Source organism: Cibotium barometz, chromosome 1 (genome assembly GCF_041138505.1).
Source record: "Cibotium barometz isolate CiBa-2024 chromosome 1, ASM4113850v1, whole genome shotgun sequence".
In the NCBI taxonomy this organism is placed as follows: domain Eukaryota; kingdom Viridiplantae; phylum Streptophyta; class Polypodiopsida; order Cyatheales; family Cibotiaceae; genus Cibotium; species Cibotium barometz.
The window spans coordinates 67,089,140-67,113,238 of record NC_141046.1 but is presented as its reverse complement, the minus strand read 5'-3'; the positions used below and the strand labels follow the sequence as shown (position 1 = coordinate 67,113,238).

Here is a 24,099-nt window from a genome sequence, read left to right as displayed (position 1 = left end):
TGTGATCGGGAGTGGACTCTTGAGCTCGCTCTCAGCACTTTGAAGACTCAGGCAGTTGAGTTTTCCCACCACATGAGCGACTTGGAGGTGACAGATGTGATAGGCCGACTTTGGGAGTTGGCTCATTTTTTCTTGGATCCCGGGAGTGTGGATACCTCAGGGATTCGGCATTTGGTCGTGCGCATAGTGGCAGACTTGGCACGCGACCCTGGATATGTGAGTGTACACGAGGTTACTATGTCAGAGCAGGAGGCAGTCGCCATGGGTCACAGCCACTGGCGCCTGATCCGGGATTCTTGCAGTACACCGGGTGGGCAGATTCGCAGCCGTTCGGATGGGGACTACTCTCCATCCAAGCCACTGGCGAAGGCCCGCCGTACGGCTGAGACAGCATCCTCCTCAGCAGGGCATCCATGAGGATCATCTCATGGAATGTACAGGGCCTTGGCGGAGCACACTTTATACGCTATCGAGGCTGCTTGAGGCAGGAGCTTCAGAGATGCCTGGTTGGTGGCAGCATTGACATTTTGATGATGCAGGAGCACCACTTGGGTGAGAGCAGGATCCGGAGATATGGTTCGGTGATGCCTGGTAGATGGGACACTTTCTGGTCTGCAGGGTTTGGTCCTTTGGGTGGACAGGGAGGAGTATGCATGGTTATTGCAGATGCATGGCGGCCGGCCATTGTGGATCGAGGGATCATTGTGCCTGGTAGAGCACAGTATGTCATTCTGAGGATGCATGACGAGCTATTGGGTGTGCTCAACATCTATGCGCCCAATCATGCTAGTGCCAGAGCAGAGTTCTGGACTCAGGTTACAGATGCATTGCCAGAGGCCACACATTGGTGTGTTGGGGGAGACTTCAACATGCTTGAGGACCCGGCAGATAGGGTGGGAGGCAGTCATGTTACAGTGCATGGCACGGAGCTTGCAGCTTGGGACCGGTTTTGCATGTCACTGAGGATCACTGATGCATGGCAGCATGGGGCTTTCTCCCGGTCTCAGGACAGTCTTAGTTTCTCTCGGTCGGATCGCCGGCAGGGAGGGACTAATCTTTCACGGATTGATCGATTTTATGTGGGCGACTGGTTAGGGGAGCGAGGGGGCTCCGTCGGCATTCTCGCTGGCACTTCATTTTCAGATCATGCGCCAGTTATCTTGACATTGGAGGAGGGGACACGGGAGCCCAGCTTACAGCTGAGGATCCCAGAGAGGGTGCTTGCAGATCCCAGTTTCGCTGAGGACATTGAGAGGATCTGGCATGATAGTCAGTGCTCTGACCAGGATGCAGCGGGCCAGTGTGCCCAGGGACTCGTTGATCTTAGCTCTTTTCTGCATGCTGCAGCTTTGACACGACTGGGAGAGATTCGCGAGCGGGAGCAACGGCTGAGACGCAGCCTTGCTTCGCTACAGCGCCTTCAGGAGCAGCAGCCTGCATGTGAGTGGGTGGCGTCCCAGCTGAGCCAGGCACGCCAGGAGGTTAGAGAGGTAGAGGAGCAGAGACACGAGTTTTACTATCGTCGTCAGGCCTCTCAGTGGACGCAGCTTGGTGATAGAGTGACTGGGGAGTTTTTTGAGATCACTGGACCCCGTCATGCGCGAGCAGGAGTCCGCCAGCTTGGTAGACCGGATGGATCGGTAGCTACTGAGCTCGGGGAGATCAGAGCCATTGCCACTGCATTTTATAGTGACCTGCTTTCAGCGGAGCCTGCCACTGAGGATCGAGATGTTTGCAGACAGACTGTGTGGGCCCATGTTCAGAGGAGGGTCACAGACCATATGCGTACAGTTCTAGGTGCGCCTTTGTCAGAGATTGAGCTTGCCGAGGCCTTGAGGGTCCTGCCGCGACATAGTTGCCCAGGGGAGGACGGACTGACGCCGGCCTTTTTTATGCGCTATTGGGATCTCTTGGGGCCTGGCCTCCGCAGGGGCTTTCAGCATGTTTTGGACACTGGGGTGATGCCGCAGAGCTTTTCAGAGGGCTTGATTTATCTTATCCCCAAGGGGGAGGGAGTATCTGATGACATTCGGCATTGGAGGCCTATTACGATCCTCAATACAGTCTACAAGGTCTTGGCAAAGGCCTTGAGTTTGAGGATCCAGCCCTTCCTGGGGGAGTTGATTCATGCTACTCAGACAGGATTTGTCAAGGAGCGCAGTATCCTTGACAACATCTTTACTTTCTGGGAGGCGACGGCCCGAGCTAGATTTCTTGGAGAGGACTTGGTCGTGATGCTTCTCGATTTTGAGAAGGCATACGATAGAGTTGATTGGGGATTCTTAGAGGGCACTATGCTTCGCCTGGGCTTTGAGCCAGGATGGATCAGAGGGGTGGCAGCTCTGTATTCCACAGCTCGCAGCCAGGTGCTGATTGCAGGAGGACGGGGGCCGAGTTTTGAGCTGACCAGATCAGTCCGTCAGGGGTGTCCTCTCGCCCCTTTCCTTTTTCTCTTCTTTGCGGAGGCTATGAGTATGTATTTGACGGCAGAGGAGGTTGGCTTGAGAGGACTTCAGCTCCCAGTCCGGGGGGAGGATTTGCTGGATGCTGAGTTTGCAGACGACACGGGCTTATTTTTGCATGGCCAAGAGGCCAATCTTATTCGGGCTGAGCAGTCGCTCCAGGTTTTTAGTGCAGCTTCGGGAGCATTTATCAATTGGCGCAAGACAGTGGCCTTTTGGATCAGTAGTGCTCCCACTCCGGCATGGAGCCCGGACCCCGGTTTTAGATGGATTCCTCCAGGCACAGCAGTGCGGTATTTGGGATGCCAGATTGGCCTTGATTTGTCACCTGAGCAGCAGATTGCCCCGCTTCTTCTGAGCATTCGGAAGAAGCTATTGTATTGGAGTACAGCTCGACTATCCTTGGCTGGGAGGGGGGTGGTGGCAAATCAGGTGCTGTTAGCGACCATGTGGTACATTACGTCTTGCTGGATTTTCTCGAGCTCTTGCATCAACCAGGTTCAGAGGCTGATCAGGAACTTTCTGTGGTCTGGGCGGGACGGTCAGCCAGCTCGGGCAAAGGTTGCATGGGCAGTTATTACACTTCCGCTGGCTCAGGGCGGTTTGGGCATTATAGATCCAGTCGATCAGAGTAGAGCCTTATTGGGGAAGCTTATTGTTCGGGGGTTGCTTCCAGGCGCTGAGCCCTGGAAAGTGCTCCTCTTGCAGCGACTGCAGGCTCGGGCGCCCCCTGCAGGGGGTACTTGGGCACCAGAGATTCGCTGGATCTTCATAGAGATGAGGAGGACAGGCCTCAGTAGAGGATGGGAGGACAGATTTGCTTTGAGCATCCTGAGAGCTTGGGAGCTGCTGAGACCGGGGCTCTCTCAGCGGCCTCCTTCTTGTGTTGAGGAGCGGGCCAGACAGCCGCTCATCTGGAGCCCAGCGGTTCCTACGGAGCAGGGTCATATGCTGGGTTCTCGGCCTCGTCTAGCCTGGGGACCTTTAGCGGCAGGCCCAGCTCGTAGTTTTGGAGACTGGCAGGCTTTCTGCAGTCTACCAGAGGAGATCCAGGTGGAGAGGCTGAGTCACTTCAGAGGGGGGTTGATTATGAGGGATGATATTCAGGAGGCACTCACAGAGGAGTGGTTCACACCTCTCGAGACAGTGGCCCCACGGTGGATGGGAGCCTTTACACAGTTGGAGATCCTGATTGCTGTCAGAGCTAGCACTGAGGATGGCAGATGCCTCTACTATGAGATCCAGGATGAGGGCAGACTCCAGAGAGTGGAGGAGGAGTCGCCTTTGGTTGCAGAGTGCACCTTTCAGAGGATTCGGGTAGTGGCTGCCGCTTCTCGGAGGTGGCATATTGACCCCGACCCTGCTGATGTGCTCCCGGATTGGCGCATATGGGCATATGCAGCGCCCCCCTTGGCCCGGCTACAGTGGGACCCCGGGGAGTACGAGTGGCATGATTCTTATGCATCCCTTGAGGCCACAGAGATCACCTTTTTCCAGTATACTGTTCGGCTGGGACGGCATATTTTGACGGCGAGGAGGACGGTTTCTCCAGCGGCAGCGGGGCATTGGCGATTGTAGGGACTCTCACAGGAGTTCCTGGAGGATTTCTGGGCTCGGCTCTGGGCTAGCCGGCAGGCCCGCAGGATCTCGGCTTTTCAGTGGCTGGTCGCCCACAGGGGCTCAGCAGTTGGCACTTGGCTTGTTTACAGTGGTCTTCCGGCGGCCTGCGTCCGATGCGGCCACCCCATGGAGACACAGAGACATTGCCTTTGGGACTGCCCTCAGGCACAGCAGATTTGGCTGCGGATGCTGCGTATTCTGGCCCCCCTCTCTCCAGAGGGTATGTTTACGTGGGGTGCCGCTGCTTGGTCGACTTTGTCAGGGCCTGCTATGGGCTATGAGATGGAGCAGGGCAGTCAGGCCATCAGATTTATTAGGGGCCAGCCTCGCCTGGTTCCGGCACCGGATTTCTCGTCCGCCAGTTGGACACAGGAGAGGGATTTACGATGGGAGCTCCTCAGCAGCCTCACCATCTGGTTCACCTGGACGGCCCGGTGCTTTACGGCCTTTGAGGGGAGATTGGAGCCACCAGCAGAGACTGTTCGGGGGATTTGGCAGGAGTTGATCCACACCCTGCGAGGACAATACGACCGCATCCAGGGAGACTCGGATGAGGCGATCTTACGGCGCCGGGCCTTTCACACCACTTGGCGCTGTGGCCCGTTCTACACCTTACACACGGGATCCCCCCGTTGGCACTACAGGAAAGTAGTAGAAAGTTTGGGATTGCATGCCCAAACTTATCACAAATAATATGTGTCTCTCATTGGATGCCCCTTTCTCGAAAGATGAGCTGAGACGTGCATTGCACGCTCTTTCGAAAAGAAAATGCCCACGGGATCATGGTCTCTCCCCACCCTTTTATACTGTTTTGGGACCATATTGGAGATGAGATTAGTGTTGCTTTACAGGCAATGTACAGATATGGTTCCCCGCTTTCTCACAGATGGTCTTATCCACCTTATCCCAAAAGGTGGGGATAAGACCAACAGCAAGCAATGGAGGCCCATTACTTTACTTGGATTTGCATATAAAATCTTGGCTTAGGCATTGAGTATGAGGTTACATCCTGTTTTCAAAGGGTTATTCATGACACACAAAATGGTTCTCCAAGGAAGGAGTATATTTGATAACATCTTCTCATTTTGGGAAGCGTGGAGTGGGCTAAATCTAGCCAACAAACCCCTTGCCATCCTCCTGTTGGACTTTCAAACAGCATATGACAGAGTGGATTGGGACTTCTTGGAAGGCATGATGGCACGTATGAAATTTTCCCAGTACTAGTTGATCAAAGAGGTTTCATACCTGTATAGGGAGGCCCATAGCACAGTTTTGGTATGCGGGGGACGTCGTGAGCGTTCTCAAATTTCCTACTCGGTGCAGCACGGATGCCCCCTAGCTCCCTTATTATACCTCATAGTAGTAGAGGCTATGAGCAGGTTCATCTGGGCTTAGCTCCCTTACTATACCTCTTCGTATGAGCATTAAAAGCAAACTACAACATTGGAGTAGCAGGAAAGCTTGGTTTGGCATCTAGAGCCTTGGTAGTTAACCAAGTGCTGTTGGCCACTGCTTGGTTTATCACTTCTTGTTGGGCTCTTCATAGGGGATGCATTGGCCAATTACGTTGCCTCATTAGGAATTTTATTTGGTCAAGATTTAGATGGCACTATACGCAGTAGGGCCAAAGTTGCTTGGGAAACCGTTATCCTACCCAAGCAAGAGGGGGGATCGAACATCATACACCCAGAGGTGCAATGTAAGGTGTTGCTTTTTAAGATGATTGTTAGAGGATTTCTTCCTGGCACTAAGCCATGGGAAGAAAATCTCATACAGCAGGTTAGAAAGTGTACTCCAGTTAGGGGAGGTGACTAGATAGCCCACATTTTATCTTCTCAGAGGTAGAGCATCAGGCCCCATCCTCCCCTTGGTTAGATCCCTTCTCTGGGCTTGGGATTGCATGAGGAGGTTGGTCCACATACCTCTGGCAAGCAGAGGAGGCTAACAAACAACCCATTATGTTTGGATGAGTATGGTAGGCCTCTTGGGGCAGCTATGCATATTCAGTGGGCTGGTTGAGAGACTCTCTTCCCCATTGTGTTGGATTGGAAGAGGCTTAAAAGCATCGCGAGGATTAGAGAGGGGTTCTTACACAACATTTGAGGGGCACTAGTCAGAGGATTGTGCAAATTGATGCTGCCATACCCAACCATTGGAACATAGAGACCTTCTTGGAAGGGCTTCATCAATCGTGGTTTGGAGTTTTCTCTGGGATAGGTGTACCTCTTCAAGTTATGGGCCTCCCCACTCTGGGAAAAGATGATGCACCAATCCTTTTCTCTGTACACGATGGCTAGTATTTGGAAAGATGTGATGTGCAGGATATCACCGAGGACCCAGCGGTGCATCCTGTGAGAGTTGCTGGCAAAGGAGGGAAGTTCTTTTATACTGATCCCGCCCCACGGATAATCACAGATACTTGGAGCCTTTGGTCATATGGCGGTTACCCTATCAGGTACTTACATTGAGACCTCGGTGAATGGGAGTGGATGGATGCTACCAACCCAATGACAAGCATGCCTTTCTTTAGTTATACTATGCGGAACGCCAGGAATCTTGTTCTAGGACACATTCAGAGAGTCCTTACTCTTAGACCTCATTGGGAGGCTTACGGTATCACACCTAACATTCAAATGACTTTTTGGAGGATGTGGTGGCACTCTTAGAGGAGGACACAAATATCCTCCTTTATTTGGCTTTCTCTTCTTGATAGTCCTACCACCAAGCAATGGACATCACTTGTTGGTGTTGGCCCAACATGCCCGAGATGTGTAGGAGCTTCAAAGACGGTTTACCATTGCTTATGGGAGTGCAGCGAAGCACAGAAGATTTGGACTACTGAGATAGCACCTCTCCTTGGAAGGATGAGGAAGGATGCTTAAATTTCTTTTGGTGCTATCATTTGGTTGACACAATCTGACTCACAGATCAATGACGGGAACGTCATCGATCAGGTCATTATGATCAATCAGGGAGTTGCTCCACGGTGCTGTCTTCAAGACATGCCGAAGTCAGGATACGTCCCACCAGCATAGAGGCTGGACAGTGCATGGGAGAAACGTTTTGTCCATTATGTCGTTTCATCATTTCGAAAGGTTTTGATTCCTTGCGTTTCATTTCTTTTGAAGAAACAGACAGGTTTCGAAGTGACACTTATTATAAAAGCATGTTGGTAACTGATACAAGTCACATTTAAGTCTATAACATGGAAAGAGTAACATTCAAGACAAATTCTCCATAAAAATTGCAAACAATATAATTATGCCAGAAGTCCCATACTTAGGATTTGCAATGGAGGTGCAAATTTGGGAAAAGTAAGAAATCGGGCTCCTAGTAAGAATTTCAGAAATTGAGTGTGCAATTACTTGAAATTGAAAAGCTAAATAAGAAATTCAGGTTAATATCAAGTGAAAACTGTCATTATTTGACTCCAATTTCAAACATACCTGTCATTATTTGACTTCAATTTCAAACATACATATATGTATATCCACATCCATGTATATATATGTATGTGTAGACAAGCTTCAAATCTAAGGTTTGGAGGGGAAAAAAAACCAAACAAATTTAACCTTAAAAATGACTTTTGGGCGAAACATCATTTCGGCCTGGAGGTTTCATGTTGTTTCGAAATATTTTGTCATAGAAACGTTTCGTCTCATTTTGAAGGGACAAAACACGTTTTCATGTGCCTGTTGGAGATTATTGCCAATATTGTACCCTAGCACATTTGGAAGGCTAGATACATTGAGGCCATTGAGGGCAATTTGGTTTACCCACTCCATTTGGCTAGACATCATCCACATCTTAACGGGACGTTGGGAGCACCTTACTCGCCACTCAGCGCAGATTCAACACCACCATGGAGTCCAGACACCTTCCTCACTCGGACCAATTTGGCACCATGGGCCCCTAATGTGGCTTTTTCCTCCCACTCCCCAATGTAGTCTCCCTCCGAGAACGGCCAACCAAAGAGGGAGTCCCCCTCCTTTCTTTTCACTCTACCTCTTTCGAGGGATGTACATATAAGACACCACTTTGGGGCTGTTCTGTAGTTTGCTTTCTGCAGACCTTTCTCTTTTATGACTAATGATCGATCTTTTCTTGGAAAAAAAATAGGACTGTTTGACCTGCAAAATCAGAGCCCTGCTCTCCAACGTTCCTCATCTCTCAAGTATTGAAGCAGAAAGCAAAAAATTAGCTTTCTACAGGAGAGAAGGAGTGTCTAGATCTACAGGAGCAAGCATTCAAGTCATCCGGAGCCCAACACGCAGCCCACCCAAGCACAAAAGCAGCCTGGGTGAGCACAGCCAAAACCTCCAATCAGCCTAGAACACATCCAACACTCAATTCACAAAGGTCAGTTTACTAACAGGACCTTAAGTAGGTGGTTGGGACCACCAAAGCTCTTTAAGTGGCCTTTCAAAGTAAATCTTAAACATAAATTTAAACCTCCTCAATTAAAGTTTATTGCACCTAAAGTACCCAATTATGCAGCCTTCAACAATACGCTTCTTCCACACACGTGACAAAGCTGCTGGTAGTCCCCTAGGCTATAGCCCAGTGGTATGAGCTTGGAACTCCCAAAAGGGTCTTGAGTTTGAATTCTTCGCAGAACAGAATCCAGAGAAAGGACTAGCGGGCTAAAGCAGGAAATGGGTGCCTAAAACAGGAATCTATACAGACAGGAAATCAGGGACATGCACACGACAGGGGAGCGTCTCTTCACCTCAACCCTTGTTCCACGTTGCAAACAAAGGCAGATCCAAATACTTAGGATGAAGTACTCCATTTGGAATGAGTTTTTCCTCTTAATGCATCCACAAGCATTCAAACAAATGGAGTAAGCAATTACTTGGCACAGACTCATAGAAGCTGCCTTCAACATTCGATACGTTCCTTGAAAGATAAGCAGCATGGCCGATGTAAGCCAAAGCCAAGCAAGGATAGACTACACATATGAATGCAACCTGCATTTGTGGAAACACAGGGCCTAATCAGTAGCAAACTCTTTCTGCCCAACTATACAAGTACTTGAGCCAAGTTTACAAAAGCAAACTGCACACCCGAATTGATGACTGTGTGAAATGCCCCAGATCTGCAAACATGGCTTCAGTTCCTGCAAATACACCCAAAAACATGCTCAGGTTATCTCAGATAACCAGACTGTATCAACCAGAAGTCTTGAAAAAATCAAACATCGCATTCAGAACCTAGGCTTGAGTTACCTGTGATGCAAAGGACAATGCCACCAAGGGAAACCCAGCCTTCTTTGCCTGCTAGTTGAAAGAACTGGTACAAGTAGTAAGGTGAAAGTGCTTGAAGTATTCTTGGATTCCAATATATTATGTTGTAAACACCAACAGCCGCAATGCAGAGAAGCCATGCAAGGATTACTGGAGCAAAAAGAAAGCCGACTCGATGTGTACCGAAATACTGCAGAGTGAAGAGGCCAACCAAGATAATGCAAGCCAAGATAACAACCACATCTGTGTCAAAGAAGAAGATACTATGTCAGGATAGAATTCAGTTCCCATAAATGACTCCAGATTCATTTTCTTTCCCTGGACAGCAAGACGTACATCTCTTGCTGCCACACTTCATAAACTCAGCAGTAAATCTAATAACATTGCAGCAGCTTGCTAACGCAGATGGTTTCTTGATAATAGGCAGTTTGTAGTGCAGAATTAGGAGCACGTACAAAACTTCTATGGAATGAGTGATTGCAAAGCTGCTCTTCTCTATAGATTGGCTTGAGGACCTCGCCTGCTCACAAAAATGAGCCTTGGATGCCCTCTGTACCAGAAAAGGCTCCAATTTCCAGCAAACACTTAATAAGGGGTTGATATGGATCCATTTTGAGTTCAAGACATCCTAAGCCCCAAAAAAGTAGAAGGGCCTTGTGCAATGAAGACACAAGACCTGAACAACAGCAACAATTGCAGCAATGGGGAGATGTTAGGGTAAAGGAGATGCATTCTTTGGAAGAAGGGATGCTGCCCCTGCCTTCAATGGGGAGATGTTAGGGTAAAGGAGACGCATTCTTTGGAAGAAGGGATGCTGCCCCTGCCTTCAATTCAGGACTTTGCACACACGCAAACAGAAGAGAGAAACCTAGCCTAGTTCAAGATGCAAGATCTTGTCTCCATATTTTATAGAAGAAATGTGTGAAGCACAAACAGATCACATTTGACCAGATATCATGCACTACCAAGGTGGGAAACACATCACCACCAACAAGTCGGTCTGTATAGCCAGTAACACGTCTAGCTGATGAACTAAGAGAGGGGCTAGGTGATGGACTAAGAAAGGATGAAAAAGAAAGGCTTGATGAGAGCATAGTCACCAGATAAGGCAAATTGTACAATTTATCAAATCAAAGGAAAATAAAGGTTTACGAACTTACACGAAGGCATTTGAGAAAAGGCAACCTGGAGTCCTTGGACTGAGGAAAGAACTGCAAAAGACAGTTGTGTCAGGGCACGATACCCTATGACCATGCATGTCCCAATCAAATTCAAGCTTACAGCAGCATATGCATACCAGAAATAGCAGGTGTGAGGACACCATCCCCGATGACCATGCATGTTCCCAGTAGAACAAGAACAAGAAGCCCAATGCGGACTTGTTTGTGTCGTTCAAAGAAAGATTTGACACTAGAAGTATGTTGATGCTGATCCGGTCCTTGTAGCGTCGTGTAAGTTGATAGCTCTTCATCAATTGATTGTTGTGCAGGCAATAAGCTGACTTTCATGTGTCTACACAGTAGTGAATACAAGGCGAAAGTACCACCTGTTTCCCATACCAAGTCCCAAATTATCCAAATGATCAATAAGAAGTACAATGGTGACACTGGCAGATTTTGCAGCCAGTACATAACACCATTTCATGTACTACCAACATCTTTCATGATAGAAGGTCCCTGTGACGTTGATAGATTTTGCAGCCAGCACTTGAAACCATTTTATATAAACACAAACATCTCCTACAATAGAGGGACCAGATTTCATGCATTGTGTAACTATACAGCTCAAGGCTTCAAGGAGTTCAGCTACAAGTTTCATATGGCCCTTTGTTAATGCTTCATACACGCATACATTAGCCTAGATAATTTAAAGAGGAAAGTAGCATATTTGTGACATAACTCAATACTCCAATGTCATATCACCTCTGAATTTCAACCACTTTAAAAAGTGAAGGCTTTCTTGTAGTAAATTCTACTAGTCCTTCGACTGTGAAAATAAATGCATCATGCCTAAGGCTTTAAAAACCCAACAGAGTTCAACTTCCAGAATCCAAAGTTGACCTTTATTTTGTGTTATACTGTAACAGCAAGTATGATTAGACCAAATGACCAAAGAGCAGCACTTCTCACTAAAAAGCCCCCCAAAAAAAAGAGACTACCATCCTTTTTCAAGTGAGAAAAAAATGTCAAATTGCTTGAAAACTTGCAAGTTTGCCAATTTGCTTGGCAACTAGCCAACTTGTCTGCTGCCAACTTTTTGGCCGCAAGTAACAGAGAGACAGTCTTTCATGGTCAGCCATGTGCATATGTGGCATACACACAGCACTATGTATCCAACATTGCACAATACATTTCAATTTCTTAATCCAAAACGGACAAAGCAAATGCATTCTATCTCCTTTAAACCCAAAATGGCTTCTAAAATGGATGGATAATACCCACTCAAGGGCCCCCTCTCGAAGGAATATTTTCTTTGATTGCTGCAGAAATGAATGAATACAAGACTGGGCTGGATTCTGCCTAGACAGAAGACTGACCTGAACCTGCATTTTTCCTCAGTAAGGAACATTTTCAACCTGCACACACGGGCTGAACAGGGGACTGAACTGGCCGAGTTGCGTTAGATCCCTAAGGTGCTTTGTTTTCTCCATGCAGACTCCAAACGGCTGCTGGAGAACTTCACGCTAGAGTCCTCAGATGTTGACAACTTTCTTGGATGTGTTTGCTTCCAAATTGGCCTGCTGGGGCTGCCTTGGTAGCACATGCTTGCAATGGACTTGACGATGGGAAAGAGGGGACTTGACTACCCTTTCTATAGGAGCATGGTCCCCTGTCAGGTTCGCCGACTGGTCCTAGGAGACCTGTAGGCCTAGGTGACTTCTAGTTGTGTGGCTTTAAGCCTTTTTGGCTGGCGAACTTGGTCACGTTGGTCACGTAGACCCTCATGCCCATGGGCATGGCCCAGTGTGGACTGCCCACATGCCTTGAGTTTGGATTTGGTCCATTCAAACTTGCCCATTTGGTCCATGAATGGCCTCGACAAAGGTGTATGCTTCCCATATGTCATCCAGTAGTTGCTGCTAGTACATTGGACCAGGGTTCACACACAACTATGAGCCATGCCTACACACCTAGACATAGACCTGAGTTGCCTAGGACACATGGCATGTGCCTAAAAAGTGTCCAGGTAACTCATACACCATTTCATACTGCCAGAGGGTTACAAAAGATAGTGCCAGATGGGCACGACCGGACATTACAGGACACGCTCGACACGACCAACCACGCTTGGCAGGTACACCAACTATTCATACCTAGACAAGGGCTTGTTGGAACCTACCGGTTAGGGTTAGCAGCAACAAGACACTCAAAGTAGAGCTCAAACAGAGTGAGAGAGTGAGAGGCAAACAACTCGATGATGATTACCAAGTAGAATGAGTGGTACAAGGTACTAAGCTTATATAAGTACACTCCAAATGATAAGTGTTAGTTGGTGTTTACATGCAAGGAGAAAAAACCTCCCAAGAGGGAAAAAGTGCCCCGGCTAGTCCTAGAGTGTTCACACACCATAGCCCGTAACATAGATGTATATACCGTCATAAGGCCAGATGAATCTGAACTTATGAGTAATTTTAAAAGAAAGAAGAGAGAGTAGTAAAAATAACTTGCAAAAATAGACACACGCCCACATACACACACACACACAAATTCTTTATTGAACTACAAACAAGCTAAACAAATTTTTAATAACTAATAAGCAAAACAAACTTTAAATGACTAATTCACTAAAACAAAACAAGTAAAGACAAGAATACAAAAAGTGTGAACTTTACCTCAAAGATTGTCCAATGATGAAGTATAAGATCATCAACTTCATCAGCCATAGCTTGGACTAGATGCTACAACATCCCTACTCACGTCATCAGCACCCCAGAGTAGGTGCAGGTGTACATATAAAAAAAATTATCCTAACCTAGAGAACACAATGTTTATACAGAGACCAACAAGCTGAGTTTCTATCACTTCTCTAGAGGTGAAGGACAGACTCAGCCATGATGAAGGCTAGCACTTACAACTAGACTAGCAAAAACAATTCACTTCCCTATTAAAGCAATGATTAAGCAAGATTAGAAGCAATGATAAATAACAACTAAGAACTAAAATGATCTAAACAGAAAATGGGCTTTTAAGCTCCCTATTTTTGTGAAACTTATTACTTATAATCTTAAACATTCCAAAAGCAGAAATCTCAAAGATATATACATCGATTCAAAAAGCAACAAACTTTGCTTAAAGCAATAATCCTTTTGCACAAGCAAATTGATGAGTTGGCAAACTTGAGTAATAAAAACAAACTTGTTTGAACAAATACGAGGAATCTGAAGAACTGAGAAGAGACAACACCATATTTAGTTATTTTAGAAATGTTAGAAGTGAAATGAGGCATTCTTATGATATTTAAATTGAAATACTCGGGTTGTAAACGTTTATCATATATATCTACATCTAAACCAACACAAGATTGAGAAATCTTAAGGTCCAAAAAAGAACAATGGTCATTATTTGCAGTGTAGTCAAGTTCACAAAACTCTTTGGGATAAATTCCTCCACCTAGAGAGGTAGGGTTTAAATACATAAAGTCTTGGAAATCAGAAATATTGGGAATAAAAAGATCATCAACAAAACGTCTCACTTGACAAAGATTGTAGAGAAAGACAGGACACGTATCAACGGAAACTAGGCGTTCCATAAATTCAAATTCATATGTAAAAAGATAAAAGTTGGCAAGAAAAACAGCACAATTAGTACCCATAGGAATACCAATGATTTGTTTAAATAAGAAATCGCCTAAAGTTATATAGAGTTTATCTAGGAGAAAATCTAACCAAGACATTATATCATCTTGGTCTACAATCTTAGTATATCTTTTTTTATTCTTGGCTATGTCTTGGTTTTTGTTTTTCAACCAACAAAAATCAAAATGAAGAGCTGATTTTTCTATCAACAAAGCCCATAACATAGATGTCTACAAGCCCCCTCTAGAGTGATGTTGTGAACATGTACAAGAATCTGAAAGACGAATCCCCAAAAGGAAATAAGCTAGGGCATTGCGGAAAGCTTCAAGCTTTTCACAAGGAAGAGCCTTTGTGAATTAATCTTCCACATTGTCATGTGTAAAGACATAAACCAAGCTGATCTCTCCTGCGTGGAGCCTCTCCCTGACATAATGATAATGCACCTCCATGTGCTTCTTGTGAGAAGGGTTCCTCACAACTTCCAATGCGCACTAAGAGTCAGTGTGTATAGGAGTGAAGGACTATTGTCCAACACTAAGATCCACCATACACACTCAATGGTAGCTGTAAATGTTACCCTGTACTCAACCATACAGCTAGATGTGGCCACTGTCAGTTGTTTCTTGTTGAGCCATGATATGCATGAGCCACCAAGAAAGACACAAAATCTGCTAGTGGACACTCTAGTGTTGTAACATCCTACTCAATCCGAATCATTGAAGGCATGCAGTTGTGATTCACCGGGCAACCCCCCGGGATGAAACAATCCAAGGAACTAGGTGCCTTGTAAGAAGTGAAAAACCCGCCTAACAACCTTACAATGACTAGTACTTGGGCAAAGCACAAATCTACTCTAGCTGTGAGACCCCATATTAAATGCATGGCCTTGCATTGCATAGGTAGGTCAAGCATCCAACAACCTGTTGATATAGTGTCTGATCAAAAGGCTCTCCCGAATCCCAAGTGCTAAGCCTGGCACCTGTCTCAATTGGTGTAGACAAAGGTTCACAATCCTCAAGATTAAACCTTTTAACTAGTCTCTGTACGTACTTTGACTTACTTAGACTACATCATGACTATCCCATCATCACGTTGTAAGAATTGAATCCCCAAATAGTAATGCAATGGACCCAAATCTGACATCTGAAAAAAACCACAAGGCTGAGATACAAACACTCCTTGTGCAAATCACCATTCAAGAAGGTAGTTTTAATGTCGAACTAATGCACATTCCATCCATGATGTGTTGCCATAGCAATGATTCTCCTGACGATGGTCATACAAGACGTGGGAGCAAAGGTCTCATCATAATCTATGTCCTACTATGCATAGCCAATCAATGCTACCATCAGACTTTCTCTTAATCTTATAGACCCACTTCGTACCAATAGCCTAATTGCCAAAAGGCAAGTCAACTAAATCCCAAGTGCCATTTTTCAAAATGGAATCATATTCCTACTGCATGGCCTGCATCCAATGACAATCCTCCTTTGCTTCCTCGAAGGAAACAATTTCCTCGTCATTGCAAGTAGCATGATCCACAAAATGCTCAAATGTATCACGAGAACTAGCACGTGTTCGCCCTACCAAAGGAGCCACTACATTGCCGTCTCGCAAGGTTTGCAAAAGCCAACGAGGCACCAATTTACCTTGCTGAATTGCTGTCCTCTCTTCTTCCACTGCATCATCAATGTATGCCTAATGGGTGCAACATATGGCATAGCTGGTTGCTGATTTACAGCCTGTATGGGCTGATTTCCAGCAAGTACAGGCTGATTTCCAGCCATAGGCTGAGTGTCCATATGCCAAACACCTAGTATGTGTGTCCCGCGAGGGAAGAAGAGTATCAAAGAGATCCTGTGAGGCAACAGATGGCTGTTTTATGCATTCAAGGTGAAGTTTCCACAAAGACCACGTCTCCACTAACCATAATCTGCTGAGAAGCAAGATGGTAGAGACGGTACACTTAATTTTCTGCACTATAGCCCACAAAAATACATTTCATTGCCTTGTCATCAAGCTTGGTACGGTGTTGCTTAGGCACAAGAGCATAAGCCATCATGCAAAGCTTCGAAGGAGTAATAGTCTACTACGCTTTCGTTGGGCATCTGTTATGTTCATATGCTGCACACATAAGAGCTTCCATCCAAAACTTGTGAGACAAACTTTGGCCTTTAACCATACATTGTGCCATCTCCATGAGAGACCTATTCTTTCTCTCCCATATACACCATTTTGTTGTGGTGTATAAGGCACGGTACATTGGTACTGAATGCCCCTTTCTAACAAGTATGCATTAAACTCTTTCTACATGTATCCCCTCCACTATTTGTACGAAGGGTTTGCACTTTCCAGCCTGACACCTTTTCAGCCATGTGCTAAAAAGTGCCTAAAGCACATAAACACCTCTGATTTTGCCTTCATAGAATAGACCCAACTAGATCTAGAAAGGTGAACATGACAAAGTAGAGGCATCCTCCAATAGATGGTGTCAGCATCAGACCACATACATCACTATGTATAAGCTGCAATTTATGGGCAGCCCTCATTGAACCATCTTTGGGGAATGATGTGCGATGCATTTTGCCCAATATGCAACCCTCATATAGACATGCTTGACGGGGTCATCAAGTGGTGGCAAAGTTAAAACCATGTCACACCTTTGAAGGCATAGCAAACTACTAAAGTTTAGTTGACCAAACCAAGCATGCCATAGCTCAACATCTCTCATCCTAGATGTGGTAGCACCTACAAGTGCATCATGTGAAGCTCTCTCATATACATCAAGCCTATAGAGACTATGACATAAAGTGCCAAATGCAACTATACTATGATATCTCCATCACTACAATCATGTGATGTGCATCTGTCATCAACAACAAAACGGACAACTAAACCAAACCAAGCAATGGCCGAATTTGATAGGAGATTCTTTTTTATCCCTAGCACATACACTACATTTTGAGAGCGTGATCGTCCTACCATTGGCGGCAATGAGCACAATCTTCTCAACTCCTACTACATAAGAAGAATTGTTGGCACATGTAACACTACCCGCCTTGGGTGTATCTCCCAATGAGGTAAATAAATGGTGTTGTGGCGTAATGTGCTTGCTAGCACCACTATCAAAGTACCATACATGAGAATCTGCCACTGATAAGCATGCATCATGTAAAAAGGGTCATAGCTACACTGAACCTCGAACGCCCAATCGTCCTGAGCATAGTTAGTTGTTTCCTTCTTTTCAGTACTAGGTGTTGATGCTTAAGCCACAAACAATCCTAAGTCTTTCTTCTCCTTTTCCTTAGCAAGCCTCTTCCTGCATTCATTGATGTAATGACTTGGCTTGCAGCAATAAGTGCTTTTTCCTTCTTCTTGGGCTCACTGTCCCGTGTTACCATCTTTGCCAAAAGAGTTGGTTGATCCACCTTTTCGCTTATAGCCACTGGCACCAAATATTTTGCCTTTGTCTTTGACATAGGCAGCAAAAGCCCGATCCCCAATCCTCTTGCCAAACCTGTTCACTCTACATTGCTCCTCTTGCAGAAGTAAGGACACCAACTCGTCAAAAGAGAACGTGTTGTGATTGCCCATCATAAGCAACCTGAATGTCATGGAAAAACCCTAATATGATTTAGGTAATGCATTGAGGATAGAAGAGACAAGAGAAGAATTTGGTATGATCTCATCAATGTTTGCAAGCTACTCTCGAAGGTCTTTCACCTTCATTAGGTAATTATCGAAACTGCTTCTTCAAGTAGGCAACATGTGCCTCATTGCACACATAATAAAGTGCTCCAAGGGCATCCCATGCTAACTTAGCAAGGACACAAGTGTGTAAGCCCAACGGAGCATGTAGTGACAGATTCAACCACATGTACAAAAGATATAGATAGAAAGAAAGAAAGAAAGAAAGAAAGATTTTATTAACGTCTTCCAAAAGACCGAACTCGGCCTATGAGACAAATCAGTGTACCTGTGTGGGGTATCCTCTGTCATCCCAACAAAATGAAAAAGTACTGAACTAAAAAGCTGAATCTGGGTGTGCAATAAGTACAATGAGTGGGGGGGAGGGGATGTAGTTCTACTACTAGGAGAATGCAAAGCTATATGCATGGAGTATACAATCATGATATGCAACCTAGCTAACTCCATCCTGTACCATACTGGGGGTATAAAATGGTATACATCAATGAAGGGGTTGTCCACAGCTCCCTGAAGAACATGCCTAGGTCTGCTCTGATGTGAGCCAGTCGCTCCGCACCCTCTCTGTGAAACTGAGCTCTGATCTCTGTCATCTCTCTCTGGTATAGGCGTGGTGTCCGAAAGCCAGGTGTCTTCTGTCTCTTGTGGGCTCTGAGTGTCTCTGCTCTCTGGAGAGTAATTCCGTGCTGTGTAGGGACTGGGAGTGGGATGGATCTCTGAAAAAATGTAGTAATTTGTGTCCGTCGTCCCCCCTCTGGAGCTGTCTGAGCCTGTAATGATGTCTCTCTGTGACGTTGTATGTATAGAATGAATCTCCCCAGTATGCGCTAGTCTGCTACCTCAAAGATCTGGCGTAGGGAATGTGGCTCTCTGAATAAAATGGGATATCTCTCTCTGATGGCTATATATGCTCTGCATCTGCATACACAATGCTCCTCACTCTCCACCTCCTCTCTACACAATCTGCATACCCTCTCCTCTCGGGGGATCCATGCTATATCAAGTACGAGGAAATAGATTGCTTTATTGCTTTAGGAACTTGTACATGACTAATGAGTGGAATTGAATTCCCCTCAACTCCTACATCAAAAGTTACATTCTTGCCTTTAAAAGGAAACCTAATCTTGTTTCAAACCCAATCAATGGCCGGGTCTTTCTTCTTATGCCAGGGCATATGCAAAATCACATCACAATGTCCAACTTTGCCAACAACAAAGTTCTCATGATCCACAGTCTCCAATCTGTAAGCGAAGCTTTCCCAAAATAGGAGTCATCACGGCTGACATTCCTTCAAAAGTGGCACCTGCAGTAATAGGAGTTCCGAACCTATCCAGAGGGAGGTTCATGGCTTGAACCACTCCAGGATGGATGTAGTGGTGGGTAGCACCACTATCGAAGTGGATAAGCACGGGTTGGTTTGCCACTTTGCCCCAAGCTTTGAAAAGTTGCCTCTTCTCAGGTCGTGTGTCATCTTGATATTGGAGTTCTTTCAGCAATGCATTACTTTGGGGCAGTTTGACTTCTTGATTTGGACTATCACGACATTTTGCAGCCATGTGTCCTTTCTTTCCACATCGGAAACATTTACCTTCTTTGACATACTCCTCAAGGCGCTTGTGGCATAGCTTCTTTTGGTAACAGGGTACAATGGAGGTTTATCCTCATTCTTGTTCTTCTTTTCTTGTGGCTCGTTGCTTGCTTGAGATCCTCCTTTGAACCTCTTCTTTTGGGTTGAGTCTCGATTCTCATTCTTTAATTTGCCCACCATCCAAGGCATATGTAGAGCTTTGTCTTGCAAGGCTTTATCTTGGGCTTCTTCCAAGGTTTTAGGTCCCACCATATAAACTACTTGCATAAGCTTTGGTTGTAATCCATTGACAAACTTACGCATTTCCATCAATGATGGGATGGGAGTATATGAGGTAAACTTCAATGAGATGGCTGAAAATTTATTAAGATATGTTGCCACGCTTTCTCCGACCTTTTGCTTTACCTCATCCCATTCCTTCTGCACATCTCCCTCAAAGTTGCGGAAAGAAACTTTTTGTTGAACATGGTTTTGAAATCGGTCCCTGAAGTAGGCTCGGTCCCATCTTGTACAACTTTTAGCCACCAATTCAAGGCAGCATCCTTCAAATGCATACGGACCATGCGGAGTTTGGATTTTTCGGAGAAGTCCTCTCCTCCAAAGGCGGCGTCAAACTGTTTGATGAAGGATAGGGCTTCCTGGGTGTCCCGCTTTCCATAAAAGATATCAAACTTTACGCTTTTCTCTCCCGGATTGAAGTCCACTTTGCCGGTTGAAGGCTCTTTTGCCTTCTTCTCTTCTACTAGGCCTGAGGAAGCTGCATCAAATAGAGCAGGTCTAGGGGTAACTTCTCTCTATCCTCCATGAGTGATGGATCGGGTGGCTTTGGGTTCTTCTGCAATGGTAACCCCTTTAGCTCATAAGTATGCTTTGGCGGCTTCCACACCTTCAGCTTTAGTGGCTTGGGCTTTGATAAAGTCTTCGAACATTTGAGCTCTTCATTAGTCTTGTTCCTTCTTGATTATCCAAACTAGGAACTCTTCATCCTGAAGATACTGTTTGAACTTTTGAAAATCTCGCTATTCTGCTACTGTCATGGTCTCATGAGAGACAGATAGGCGGCCTTGGATCCCTCCTTGATGTTCTCAATTGCCTTCGTAGTTATTCCCTTCTTGAGTCCCTTGGTCTCCCTCAACTCTTGGCATGGTTCTATCACCACAGAAAAATACCCTCGAAAAAAATTCTTGCTTTGATACCACTCTAAACCCAACAGAGCATACAGTGGCAAATTCAACCACATGTACAAGAGATATAGATAGAGATAGAGAAGGGAACAGAAGGATGGGTATAGGGGTTTCACACAGTACACCACATTGAGCAGGGAATAGGCACCGCCCCCTCTTCAAGAATTTTTCAAGAACAATCCACGGGCTTTTCCAAGCCAGGACCAGTACAACAAATGAATACAATATCAAACAAAGTGCTGATGTCGAAGTCAGACTGAAGTCGATGTCGAGGCACAAAATCTCTATTGCCGAGCTCACCACGAGGATGACCCACAAGAGTCTTACACCGAGCTAGTACCAAAATCCAATGTCTGAATCAAACTAATGCTCCCAAATATCCACAAGGTTCTCTACACTCAATCTGGACAAAGGCAATTCCAAGAGGCTCACACCAAGGTGGTAAATATGTGACTCCAAAAGGCGACCCCTCCTCCTTGGGAATTTAGAGAAGCTAGCGGCAGCGTCGCTTTAGGGTGGCGCAAGAATAGCGCTAGTTGCACAGGTGTCTGGCGTTGGCGGCGTCTAGAGGCAACAAGGGGCGGAAATACTACACAGGGCAAAGGCGACACACAGGGCAAAGGCGACACACAGGGCAGAGGCGGCGCAGAGGGCAGAGACGGCGGTGGAGCTTCCCAGAGATGGCGGTGCTTCTCTCAAGGCGGTGCAGGCGTGACGGTGGGCCGCAAAGCAGTGGCGGACATGGGCGCTACATGGGCGGCTGCCGGCGGAGATGGATAATCTGGGTGGCGCCAGGAGGTAGAAAGGGAAGATGATAAATCTTCAAGGGGAGAAGAAGGAGGGGGGGGGGGGGGGGGGGGTCTCTCTTCAAAATCTCCACCAGCGGATGATTCTCCAAGAGGGTACAAGCTTTCTTATACACTTGATGGGGGTCCCTGTTTCTTGTCTTGCCTTGCTTTTGCTTTGCCTCTTTGCTTTTGTTTTATTTTCTTGCTTTTGCTTTGCCTTTTTGCTTTTTTTTTATTAAATATTAATAATAGTCAAAGTTCTGGATTTGTGCTTTTACAATCTTCAATGCCTTGCTTTTTGGCCCTGGAGCTGCTTTTTGAAAAAGCTGCTTTTAGCTTTTTGATCCGGTTCGATGTCCTCTTTCCAATGGTACCGTCAGCTTTTGGTCAACATAGTTTGACTTTTGCTTTTTCTTGCTTTTTGACCAAGACTGGTACTTTTTCCTATGCCAACCTGAGGATCCATGTTCCCATGTACCCATCAACCTATCCAAGTGTCCGGGCATGAGTTCCATCATGTGAAAAGAGCTTGGAGGACCAAACAGTTTCAAGTGGATATGTGGAATGATGCTCCTCTTCACTGAGAGGACAATGAGTGCATAGGCATATGCATCCCTGGCATCCAACCGTCACCAATCCAGAGTAAGAGGTGTGGGTGCCTGAACCACAAACGATCCAGAAGTAGTTGTGTTACCTATAGCAATAGCAGCACCTAGTTGTCGCCCATCTGGCGAGAGAGGACGGGCCTCTTCACCAGAAATCATGACCCACAGGTCTTTGGGCAACCAACACGTGCCTCATCATGTATTCCCACTGTGGGTAATTTGTCCCAATTTGTCCTAAGCAGTAAGCATGCCAAATACATCATCGTGCCTGCCATAATAACCTCCAAAAAAACTTGTGTCTCACACACTGCAAGTGTCTAAACACACTACAAAGCCAATGTCCAATGAATGCAACCTAGATGGCTGGTAGGTGACCCACTGATAGCTGCAATCTACAAATGTAATAAAAATGCAAGTGTAGGGATAGAGCTTACACCTCAATTGTCGATTTCGGAGGCATCTAAGGTCAATTTCATGAAAAACCCCAAACCTGTGTGTGCAAAGTAGCTTTAATTGCCCGATTTTGTTTAAAAATCAAAAAATCCCCAATCTGTGTTGAAACCCTAATCTGTGCTACAGAAATGCTTCAGCAAGTACTTTAAGTACAAGTAGGTACACACATGTATAAGCAAGTACAACTGGATTCAAGCATGGTTGTAAGTACAAACGACAAGTATGGCGACCATATAGATGCAACCACAGGGATGTATGGGCAGGTATGGACATCACGCGTGTGTATGAACACGTGCAGGCATCGCGCATGTACGGGCAGAGAATGTATAGACGGGGAAAAAATTCAAGGCGCTAACACTCTAGGCAGAATCAACCTAGAGCTCTAATACCAAATGTTGGAAACTGCACGTTAGGGTTAGCAGCAACAAGACACTCACAGTAGAGCTTAAACGGAGTGAGAGTGAGAGGCACACAACTCAATGATGATTTACAAGTAGAATGAGTGGTACAAGGTACAAAGGATAAGTACACCATGAAGTGCTGGAGAAAGCCTTCAGCAATAGAAGTCCTAAGATTTAGACAACGCGTGATTGTCACTTTAGCTAGAGACACCACCCCCCCCCACACACCGTAGTGCCTGCATTGATGCACCCCATCCCCACACTTCAACTCTCTCTTATGATCTGTATACATACCCATCATGGACATCCTCAATCTTTTTAGCTTAGATCTATGTCTAACCCTAATAACCTACAATGCGGATTGCGATTGACCAGATACGAGTTTCATCCCACCGCCTCAAAGTGGAAACAAGGAGAGCTCAGTGCGTCTTCAGAGCAGAGCTGGGGAGCTCATACGGAGACCTAGGGAGGAGAGGATCTGTCGATTATGCCACATAGAGGTTGAGACAAAGGAGCATTACATTTGTCGTTGCCCAGTATACTATGAGATCCACAGGAGGTTTCACAATCTATTCCATGAGGGGTTGGCCCACTTTTCAAGATTATTGATGTTACGAGCCTGTGTTTTTTCCTCTGGACAACGAGCAGGTGGACACGGGCACGGGCACAGGACACAGTGTGGACATGCACATCAGTTAGATCTGAAAAGGAAACCCATGTTGGAGGCCAGCCCAAGTGTGAAAGGGGACAAAAAGGATCTGCAAAAATCTTAAGGTTTTTAAAACCTTTGAAGACAAAAACATTATTATTTAATAAGCAGGCGTTTTTGAAAACCTTGCTTTTGGCATTTTTATGAAAAACGCATCTTCTTTATTTAAGGGAAGGTGGTGGATTGGAGGGTGTGGTCACGGCATGGCTGCATGGGTACACTGTCGCTGCAGCTGGGTACCGCCGCCACCGGGTACCGCAGCTGCCACCAACTACTGCTGCTGCGCCACCGTCAAGTACTGGCGCCGCCGCCGAGTACAGTCGAGCGCCGCCGCTGGTACAGGTGCCGCCCCTGCCAGAGCCGTCGCGCCGCCACGCTGTGACTATAGGAAGGACATATGGTTTGGTACAACCCTACTGCTGTTTGGGAAAGGGTTCGTGGGGATCCATGGTTGAGATGGAGAAGACCTTTTCAAGTAGGGAGATATTGTACGGGTGTGCCTTCCCTATAGAATTCTTTGCTGTAATAACGAGAGTTCTTATT

The 24,099-nt window shown here is 46.0% G+C and overlaps 1 protein-coding gene across 2 annotated transcripts in view; it reads right to left on the bottom strand.

The window, feature by feature from the left end:
• LOC147642354 (potassium transporter 7-like) overlaps window positions 1-24,099 on the bottom strand; it is a 79,348-nt gene that overhangs the window by 28,265 nt on the left and 26,984 nt on the right. For both annotated transcript variants that reach the window (XM_086805602.1, XM_086805606.1), the window contains exons 3-7: window positions 10,626-10,874; window positions 10,489-10,539; window positions 9,311-9,571; window positions 9,149-9,201; window positions 8,938-9,052 (exon numbers count right to left, since the gene is read on the bottom strand). In XM_086805602.1, coding sequence (XP_086661728.1) covers window positions 8,938-9,052; window positions 9,149-9,201; window positions 9,311-9,571; window positions 10,489-10,539; window positions 10,626-10,874 — 729 coding nt within the window. The remainder of the gene's footprint in view (window positions 1-8,937; window positions 9,053-9,148; window positions 9,202-9,310; window positions 9,572-10,488; window positions 10,540-10,625; window positions 10,875-24,099) is intronic.